Source organism: Patiria miniata, unplaced genomic scaffold (genome assembly GCF_015706575.1).
Source record: "Patiria miniata isolate m_02_andy unplaced genomic scaffold, ASM1570657v1 HiC_scaffold_19, whole genome shotgun sequence".
Taxonomy (NCBI): Eukaryota; Metazoa; Echinodermata; class Asteroidea; order Valvatida; family Asterinidae; genus Patiria; species Patiria miniata.
The window spans coordinates 17,198,216-17,209,430 of NW_024037057.1; the positions used below are offsets into that span (position 1 = coordinate 17,198,216).

The window sequence follows — 11,215 nt, forward strand, 5'->3', positions numbered from 1 at the left end:
GCAATACATAAGGGGACGATTATCTCATGTGCTGAAGTATTTAACTTGAAACTGTAAACTGACGTCATGTGCACACATGATTATAGTCTCTAAAATGTATGCCCTACTGGCGTGGTTGGTATTTATGGTAGGTGAAACACTATGCATAATATGATAATTTAAATTTTCGGTGAATGAATGTTTGCTTGTTTGTTTTGTGTGCAAATTAGTGTTGGATTGCTTGTTCTTCGACTGTCTGCGAACTGTCGTACTCAGTCATGGGTCACAGCGGAGACCGAAGTGATTTGCTCACCATGCACGCGATTCCCTCGACATCGCTTCATCAGAAGCCCGCCGAGTTGGACTCGGAAACGCTCGTACTTGAAGCAGTAGATGATGGGATTGATGAACATGTTGCAGGCCAGGACACCGGTCAAAACCTCGTAGACGTCATAACCAAAACTGTTGCCGAAGAACAGAACGTTGATGTAGTTGATTTCGGCCGGTGTCCAGCAGACGACGAACATGATACCAGCCAGCAGCACTGTCACCAACACATTCTTCTTCGCTTTGCTGAGTGAGTTCAGCTCGCCATTAGCTGGATTGCCGAATTTTCTAGTCAGGGCGATTAGTATCCGAGTGTAAGTGTACATCAGGATCGCTAGGGGTACCAAGTACTCCGTCCCCACCACCACCACACTGACCAAGACCTGAAGGCCTAACCCCATTTGGACTGCCTGGCACTCTCCCTCGCGTGGTTCAAAGACGAAGAGCATGTGGGAGCCGTACAGGAATCCGACTACCCAGGAGGTGGTCAGGGCCAACTTCAACTTAGCCTTGGACCAGGTGTTACGATGCTTCACGGGGTAGCAAGTCGCCATAAATCGCTCCAAGGAGATGATGACGAGGTTGTAGGTAGAGGTCACGTTGAGAGACCAGAGCAAGACGGCCGAATACACAACACGGCAAGCCAGCTGGTCGTATGCGTTACCTTCCAGAGAGACAGCAACGGGCAACTCCCGGACAACAGCGAAGAGAAAGAACATCAGCCCGGCCAGTGCATCCAGGACGGACTGGTGCAGGAGGAGACGATTCGTGAAGGAGCTAAACACTCGCCGTCTGAGCAGCATAACGGTGATGACCATGCCATTACCGAGCACAGCCAGAGAGGCGATGATGCCGTTAATGACATCTTTAATCAATGCTCTTGGAAAGATTTCACCACCAAAATTCGGACCTGGTGTGGTCTCAGACGCGTTATTGGAATCCATGATGCACTTGAAACTCGAGTTGATCAGTGCCTTTGATTCATCGTCCGCTCTTCTATATATACACCGGTACCTATACTGCAAGACAAGCGCCAACCGTGCGTCGCTAAGAAGACAATCGTTTGTGTGCTCTGTGAGTTCGTGTCAATTTCAAAAGGATCACTTATTTTGTAAAAAGGCTGAAACAAACTAACAGAAATTGTCCACACGTCCACGCTTTTCATGCGTGGCGTTATTATGTTAGCAAACGCTCGTCAATTTTGACCGCGGCAGAATGAGTTTGATTTGTTTTTAGTCTCAACTTGATTAACTTCGGCTGTCTTTGTCTTTGCCACCATCACGTCGACGAATTGCTGTCCGTCCTTTCACTAGTGAGCAACTACCTAATGAAATCAAACTTTGGCTCTACATGCGCCAACAACACTCAGGTTATAAATTACGATTATTACAATAAAGCTGATCTTGAATGTAGAAAATGAATTGTATAGCTCTGAGATATAAAAAAAAAAGTCAAACTGCATCACATGCAGTGTGGTACTAGTCATGTGAATGAAGACTGAATACACAAAACATCTCTCGGTATAGCCCGATCACTGCCACCGGTCCATCGTTCGCTCTTTTATATACCTATACCGCACTTGAACTTGAAAAGGATAATTATTGTGTAAGAAGGGTGAAACAAACTAAAGGAAATTGCCTACACGTCCAAACGTCTCTTACGAGGCGTTATATTATGTTAGCAATCGCTCGGCAATTGTGACGGCGGCAGAATGAATTTGATTTGTTTTCAGTATCAATTAACTTCAGCTGTCTTTGTCTTTGCTCCCCTCACGTCGACGAATTGCTGTCCGTTCTTTCATTGAGCAAATACCTAATGAAATTATAAACTCTGCGGCAACAACCCTCAGGTTAGCAATAACGATGATCACAACAACGCTGATATATGTGAACATAGAATTTCAACGGCATAGCTATGGGCTACTATAAACAAAAGTCAACCGGCATATCACATGCAGTGTGGTCGGACTTGCCATGTGATTGAAGATTTACACAAAACATCTCTCGGTATCGTTCTTTTTCCTTCAGTCCAATACGAAGAATAATAACAGTTGAATTGATTTTGCTTCAAAAATACTCCAGAGTGTTTGTTATGGCTTGAATGACGTCAATTCGACGACAGGGGTGAGGTTGTGAATTTTGTTCCCCAAAGGGAAATGGATAAAAAGGGGTGCGGAGGTATAGTTAACACTTTTGATCACGACCTTACGGGAAGGGTGTAACAATAATGCACCTTTATTAGTCATGCACCCTTTAGCCAACAGAATCATAGATGTGCAAATGTTATCATTCTCAGAAACATGGCTGCTTCCAGAAAGTTATATTCTGTGTCAAACTCGTGTCATTATTTATGCTCTACCCGCGCTTGAAACATGGTGGAAGCGCGGGAAGGGCATCATGAACATTTATAGAAGTTTTTGAAACTAATGTCTGTTTGCTGTTGACAACAATATTGGCACAAATGACAAGATTTCTGATGACTGTTTAATGCCGAACTGCGTGTGTCTTATTTTCACTGCATACTGTGGCATTGTACTGCATGTACTCTACTGTACACATGAACATGTTGAACTGTGACATTCCCATGTGACTACTGCTGGAAGAATTGCCATCTCTCTCATATCAACTTGGATAAATGACTGTCCACCGTTCCAAAGTGTGATTATGCACAGTGTTTTTGCTCATACATGTACTTTTACTTACACCAATAACTGATTAACTGACACAGAAAACTACTGTCAAAATGCCAACTTCTTCTGGAGCCACCCATTTGCTGCTTCAAGCTCAAATGTTACGGAGCAGTATAGTCACACATCAATCCACGAGCTCATTTTAATGCAAGTGCTAAGGATGAAGCCGTAGAGTGGAAGATGTGGCGTCAAATGTGGAACAACCACTGTGTGCCATATCGGTGTGGAAGGCACTTTGAGACGAGCAAGAGAATACGTCTTCTTGCCTGGCATGACAGATGAATCCGATAGTGGATCAAGTGCTGTGAGACATGCAGAGAATACGAGGTGTCCCAAGCTCCACTTTCATTGATGCCCCATGACATATGCGAACGACCCTGGAAAAAAACTTGGCATTGATCTTTTCCACCATGATGGGAAAGATTACCTCATCACCGTGTGTTACAAATCGAACTTCTGGGAAGTGGATCGTCTGCACAGCACAACTGCCAGATCAGTCATTAGCAAGCTCAAACATCATTTGGCAGATATTGCATACCAAACATCATAGTCAGCGATTTTAATCTGTTCTCTTGGAACCAAAAATAACCATCCTTAGAGAAAGCTATTTTCTACTCAGATTTTTTGGCAAAGAAAAAAAATTATGAAGATTCGTTTTGCATTTTCAAGTGTTACTCATGTTGCATTTACTCAAAATTTTGATCAGCTGGAACGTTGTTGCCTAATTACATTACCCTTAATTTCAAATGTTTGATTCAGACAATGTATATAAGGGACTTGATGTTCTACATGTCATTTGTGAAAACAATTTGTATTCGTGCATTTCCCCACAAACTCAAAAAGGGGAGGATGTAACAATATGATTAATACACCTTTATTAGTCATGCACCCTTTTCAACAGAGGGCGCTGTGCAAATGCTATCATTCTCAGAAACATGGCTGCTTACTCTGTGCCATTATTTATGCTCTACCCGCGCTTGAAACAAGGGAGAGACTTTTGAGACGCTTGTTGGCAGCAAACACAGCGGTCCTTTTCAACTGAACATGCGCACATCAACATAAGGTGAACAAATTGAAAAGGACCGTTGTGTTTGCTGCCACCAAGTGTCTCAAAAGTCTCCCATTGGTGTTAAACGCGTTAGAGTGAAGACGAGCCGATGTGCATGTACGAGGTGCACTGAAAATCGACATTGGGTTTTTTTTTGTTCCTTTTAAAAACAGCGGCAGTGATTTCTTGCCAAAAAAAGGTGGTGCACAAGCAACTATGTTACAAGGAAATACAGTGCAAAGTAAGGTACATTGGGCTAAAATCTGTAAACAATTTGTAAACATTATGGGGGACAACGCTATTGTTAATTCTTCTTCTTTCTTCTGATCTGATTTGGGCGGCTCAGGTTGGGAAGTTGGCAAATATAGCCGTGTGGTTGCGAAGGACGATTTAGGGTTACGTAACACTTTATTTTGAATGAAACTACATGCACACATACAATGTTCACCGTGGCGGGCGAAATCTTTGAAAATTAATTTCTCCCGTTTAGAAGACCGTATCTTCATGCAACTTTCAGGGTTTATTCCCTTATAATGATCCAAGTATGTGCTAAAAATGGCTGTGATATGTTCATTACTTTTCGTTGAAATTGAAAATATAGGCCTGGCTACGTGCATTTCTGAAAGTTGTAACACTGGCGTTTGCAATATCTGTCAATCTTTTCAAGCCTCACGAATATTAATAAGGTTCCTATACATTATTGTGTGCAGTAAACATTTGCAGAAAAGCCTCCTTCACGAGTTATTAATTGATAAATATCACCCTTTTTGCTGGCTTCCATTGTACCGAGACACACGCCAAGTCATGCCGAGTGACTCTAATGAATATGCTAATATATGCCCGTCGTCATTGTGTTGCCGGGCCTAAATCGGTCAACCGAAGCGCCTATGTTGCTTTGCTGAACAGTGCACGTGGGTTGGGTCGGTAAAAAATTCTTGTCGAAATTTTCAATGGAGATAGTTCAAGGTGAAGTAGCGTTTGCAACAACAGATTAAGCTGAAATTCGGAATATACTTAGATAATATAAGTGTTCAACTACTTGTGAAATAACAACTTGAAGAAATTCTCAAAATTTGATATAAATATATAGATTTGGGGAAGTTTTCGAACGATTTCTTCCAGACTTGAAAGTCAGCTTTACCAGTAACCACTATTGATCTTTCGGCGATTTTTTTTTTTTTCACTGACACTAAGTTAAGAATTTCTTCTTCCGTTATTATTTAACAATTCAATCATACTGAACATATTTTCTGAGAAATACAACGTTAAAAAGGCCATGTTTTTTGGGCTCACAAATTTCACTGCTCTGTTACAGCGTCTAAGCTTAGTACGAAATCCGATTAGCTTTGCTTGACAACCGGCACACATTCGCCTTCGCAAACATATAGCTGAATAGAACCAGCTAGTTCTCCCCTCCTCGTCATCGTAGAGCTCCTTTAGAGAGTCCGAGCCGCCTGCAAGTCGGTGGATGGGACATAGGTCAACAAGGTGGACTGTGTGCCGTCTGAGGTGCCTCGCACCCGCATGCCGCGGTATCGGGAAAGATCTAGGCATGCATGCAGCTAGGCCTTAAAAGCGGCCTAGGCCAGTTGTGAGTCCATTGAGGCGGCACTACTCCTTTCTCGGGAGGTAATCCTGTTGGTTTGGTGGAGACCTGCAAGAAGTTATTTAGTTAACCTTCATGATCAGGTTGTCTTATAGCTTCTATTCTGACAGAAGCCACTGCTCTCTAATCTGGGATGGTCTGTTGTTAAGGCATCCAAGAACTGTTGGGCAGCTCATAATGTGGAAATGTTTCGGGTGGGCATAGGAGACTGCATCTTATTATTGTGGAGGGATGAGCTTCGTTGGCGGCCGGCAGGTTTCAAGGCAGCTCGTCTGGTTGCAGCACGTTTTCATAATACGACATGGTTTCATTTTACAATAAAAAAGTATCACGTACCTTACATGTGATGACGTGGACATTTTGTGTTCAAAATTCCGTAACTGGAACAGAGCATGAGCGATATTAATGATTTGGTCTGTTACTAAAATACTGTCTGCCAATTGTTACCTTTATTTATGCGTAATAAAAGTAACGTAATTGGTTTCAGAACTGTATTTCCCAATTAAAAGAATTGAAAAACACGCGTTGTGAATAATGGCGATCATATTGATTAAAGTCTATAATATAAACTGATATGCCGATTTTAACTCTGTCTTGACACATCAGTCATATTATATTATTAAGCATTCAAATGGATATAGGCCTATAAAGAAGACCTATAGCTTTTCGTTTTTCAACATACCACAAGTTTGTCCAGCAATAAAAACACAAAAATGTTATGGGGATTGACCAAGCATTTAGGAGTTGGACCACAGGGGTCTAACTTACTTCCAATATAGGGTTTACCTCCCCCACCCGCCTCCAAAAAGAAGGTAAACCACACAAACAGGATAATGATCAAGCTGAAAAGTTTGACCACCCGACCGGCTCCACCACGTATATTTTACCTCTACTATGATGAGCGGGCTCAACGTAATCTTGCTTTGACATTGTTTTTCTAAGCTCTAAGTAACATTCCAAGTTAAGTAATACAAGATAGTAATCATGATAAGCAAAAACACAAATATACATACAGCTTTGTGGAGTAAATGTCATGCACTGAGTTGGAGCGATTTCTTTTTTTTGGGGGGGGGGGGGTTATATATTTTGTACACAGATCACCAAGATGAAACCCTATCACCTAGGATTTTACACAAATTAAGTTTGACATTCCGCTTCAACTTCAAAATATAATAAAATAACCAAAGAGCTGATTCAAGGCACTTCTTGACTATTTTGTGCCAACAGATTGTACTCAGCCCCGTAGGCTGGGTGTGTCTGTGCTGGAGTATGTAAACACCGGCAATCGTGGACCATAGGACAAAATGGTAGGGCCAAACAATCCGTCCACGATTGATCGACAGTCCACGATGAAAATCGTGTATACAAAACTAATGAGAGCTGTTGCTAAAAAGTTGAGTACAAACAAAGGAATGAGGATTTGGGACAATGGGGGGTCCGCCATTGCCGGTTTTTACGAAGATGGGTGGGGTGTCTGTAGGGGGTGTCGGACGAAAAAAAAATTACAAAGTGCCAAGGTAACAGGAAAACACATTTTGGACCCTAGCTAAAGGTACAGAACGACCCGGATGTGAATCTTGCCGGCCAGCCTCTCACAAGCTACAGTTTTTCAGGTTTTGCCACCTATACTGGTCTCAAGTTACCATTTTCATTTTGCCTTAAAGAGGAAACAAAATGTCTTGAAATGAAACTTACGGCAAGAGAGTTCATCGGAGGCATCTGGGCAATCCTCGCGGAAATCGCAGAATTTGTCACTTGCCAGGCAGGTCATGTCATCACATCGCCTCTCATTGGATTGACACGGTGCCAAGGTGGTTTGACCTGTGAAAGAATTGCTCAATTAACTTTGCATTCACACTATGTCAGAATTTATTTCAAGAGAAAATACAACAAAAATAAAGAAAAAAAACGGAGAATGCTCTCCTGAATTCGAAGTCCATCGTTTTCACGATTTCGAACAACACCCGGAAACAGTTGCATGATTTTTTCTTAACATCTTTTTTCCCCTATCTTTTGAGTCACTTTTAACACAGTGTATAAGGATATGACATTGTTTTCATCTTTTGGGGGCATTTTCAAGAAAGTAAAAAAGAAATCCGAGACTTTTTCATTCGTTTTTAGCAAAGCCACTAATGTGTACATTTTGCAGGTGTAAAATCAATAATATAAGTGTATATAGTTTGTGGTTGCACCATTTAAAAGCGAAGGCTCTTTGGTAAGATTGTGTGGTTCTGGGAAGAAAGATTGGAAACTCAATTAGTTCCAACCAAGTAATATACAGAGAAACAAATTATGGATCCACTAGAATTTACTCTTCAAGTCATTTCCCTTTTTCCCCAAGCCGGCAAGTAAAAGTAATCAAAATAGCACTTACCAGAGTATTAAACTCAAGCACCATACTCTGTTGTCAAATGCCTTTTGTGGGTATTGCGACTGGACACAATACTCAATAATTCATGAACATACTTTTGCCCAACTAAAACCATGACTGAACGAAAACTTGCAAAGCTAGGCTCAGTTTCAGACAAAGACCAAGGTTCAAGTCCTTTGATGAGCATACACAGTGTGAGTCAAAAAAAAGCGAAACCCAAACCCCAACAAATATATTTCGTATTTAAATACAATTTGTAACAATAAACATAATAATGACTGGAAAGCCAATTTCATAAGATACTTTTAGATGAAGCAAATAACTGAAATTTGTCAATCCATTCAGCACCATTTCAACGCAATGACCCTAAAACCTCTTTCGTCAAAAAAAACCCCCGTTTATTGTGTATTCTGACTGTTTGGAACAACAAAACAAAAATGGCACAGAATACTGTTTCAAAACTGTCAACAACTGTAGAACACAATATCTTTATTAACAACCCTGTTTAGGCAAACAACGCGATTTATAAAATCCATTTTTTTTTTAAAGACGGGCCTTCAAAAGGACTTTGAACTTTTAAACTGAGGTGTTGTCGCTGGTAATGTTTGAAGACAATTGTGACGACGATTCTTGAAATCGCATTTTTGGACGAAAGAGGTTATGGTGATATTGTTTGAACGGATTGAGCAATTTCAGCAATTTTGTTTTCATTTAAAAGTAGCTTATAAAATTGGCTTTCCCGTCATTATGTTTGGTGCTACATATTTTTAAATATGAAATATAATTTTGGGGGTTTTGGTTCCGCTTTGTTTCGAATCACCCTGTATTTTCAGTAGGCCTTTCTATCAAAAAATAAAACTCGTGAAGTTTGAGAACTCAGACAACATGGTTTCTCAGGCCGCAATAAACTTAATGATTTCCAAGGTCGACATCAATTTGACAAAAGTTGTCACAGACTCAGGGAAACAGACTTGACCACATCTGTATATACCCAATATTAACGAAAGATATCGACTACACTCACCCCGCAATCCTGTAACAAAAAGTGACAGCAGAAATGTTTGAATGAAGAAATCCATGTTTCATGCAGAGAAATCCAGTGGTGATCCTCGTCCACAAGATCCACGTCAACCACTTGTAATTGTACAAAAATATGGATTTTTTTCTCTCAGTTTTCGAAGACTTGGCTATACATGTATATAAAACAAACTATTTCCAACAAGATATCGATGTAACTTGAGCACATTAAACACAACCAACATGCTTGAACAGCCACATAGAATACTCTGCACCCAGAACAAAAGTTGTCCAATGATTTGGCTGGGGCCAGAATGGGGGAGGAATATGGGATGGGGTAGACTAATAGGGCTTACCTGATGGGGTCATCCCTAGATAGAGGGATCTCGGCCATACACCAAATATTATTTTATCTAAGAGTGTTTGTTAAGATTATAGGGATGACCAAAATACAGGGTCAGCCACAGATAGGGGGCCGTGGCCGGCCACGCATCAATGTATTATGTAACTCTATGATTTTTTAAAACTTGAAAAGAGAAATTTGAATATCAAAACCATATAAATGTATGTTTATATGTTAAACAAGCAATCGATTAAAGTTTTACAGAATCCTTTTTGTTATAGAAAAAGAAACTCCATTCCCAAGACAGCAAAGTCACATATTCTTAATTGTCTCCTAAAGAGACCAAGGTCCTGCGCTTAACTTGGCCCCATTCCTCTAATCATCGCAGTCAAGCGATCATCCAGTGCACCAAGCTCAGCCTCTGTCATTATATTATTTCAGTAATCGAAGAGTTCATTATTTCACTTTAAATATTGAAACAATTTAAAAACTTTCCTGTTTGGCAAAAAAACAAGAAACCAAATCAAGTGCTATCTTGCTACCAGGTACTGGTACTACAGCAAACAGTTCAAAAGCATTAGAGGGGATTTATAAGATAACAATGGAACCACATATCGATAAGAAGTCGATAACATGACAAATTCCTGTCACCAAAGTTATGTGAACAGTCAAATCGTACATCATCAAGGCTGTGGAATATGTGTGGTTTCCATGTTAACAAGCAGGTATGTTGTTATCCTGAACACAAAAAAGGTCCTCCCTAAAAGGGGGAAATCAAAATTAACCAAGCTGTTACTCGAGGTTTTACGAGGTTTAACAGGGTTTTAAGGGGTAAAAAAAGTAAAGTCTGTCACGACATTTGGCCCATCGGGCCGACGTTTATCTCCTGTTTCAGTAGCATGAAACGACTGAGAATATTTCTACTCCCCCTGGACGGGATGCCAGTCCATCGCAGATTACTCCTCAGCTAACGCTGGAACCCAGTTTTACTCCTGGGTGGAGAGAGGCAAGAGGGGTGAAGGGGCTTGCCCAAGGACACAACATTATGACCAGCAGCTGGAATCGAATCCCTGACCCTCTGATCGTGAGTCACGAACTCTGTCCACTAGGCCACACTCCTTACATTTGAGGGGTACCTCAGGGTAAAACCTCAAGTTACCCTTGAATTGTTCCCTAAACACAATAACAACAATTCAGGGAATGTAAACCAAAAGAAATACATTTTGAAGAATCTTAAATAAAGGTCAGTCACAATTCTTGTTTTTAAAAACATTCTAAGTTTGTCAATATTTATTCAAAGTATCATCTTTTTGGTATAAATAGCAAATCTGTCCTTGATCTGTCCTTAACAGATTAAACATCAAACATACAAAAGTAAAGCTTGTCTTAGCTGCATAATCATGGATGATAGTTATACAACCATTGCTTCAATTAGATCCTTACATAAAAAACAAACAAGTGATGCAACCTTAAAGGGCCATGCAAAGTAATGTTTTAATGCTAGTTTTGAAACCGCACCTTTGTGTACCACTTAACCTTGTTTTCAATTTTCGTTATGCCCTTTTGAAGGGTATTTTGGTGCCTGTTTGTTTTTTATACTTACCATGCCAATTACCAAATTCAGGAGCAAAACTGTGATGTCATTTCAGGCAGAACCTCAATGTCACAGCTATTTCTGCACCAAAAGTTACCGGAATTTTGGATATTTTGGTGTAAATTTTCTTTTCTTTCAAGTGATTCCTTGTTTTGTCAGTACACTACATGTCAGTAAGCCAATGAGCAAACGTTTCTCACAATTCGAACTCGAGCCACTAAACTGAAGTGTCTTCCTGAAA

The 11,215-nt window shown here is 40.5% G+C and overlaps 1 protein-coding gene across 1 annotated transcript in view; it reads right to left on the minus strand.

Moving 5' to 3' along the window:
• LOC119725946 (MAM and LDL-receptor class A domain-containing protein 2-like) overlaps positions 1-9,351 on the minus strand; it is a 65,940-nt gene extending 56,589 nt beyond the window's left edge. The window contains exons 1-2 of the mRNA XM_038197567.1: positions 9,045-9,351; positions 7,345-7,470 (exon numbers count right to left, since the gene is read on the minus strand). Of these exons, the coding sequence (XP_038053495.1) occupies positions 7,345-7,470; positions 9,045-9,099 (181 nt within the window). The 5' untranslated portion in view covers positions 9,100-9,351. The remainder of the gene's footprint in view (positions 1-7,344; positions 7,471-9,044) is intronic.
• Between the last annotated feature and the right edge of the window lie 1,864 nt (positions 9,352-11,215).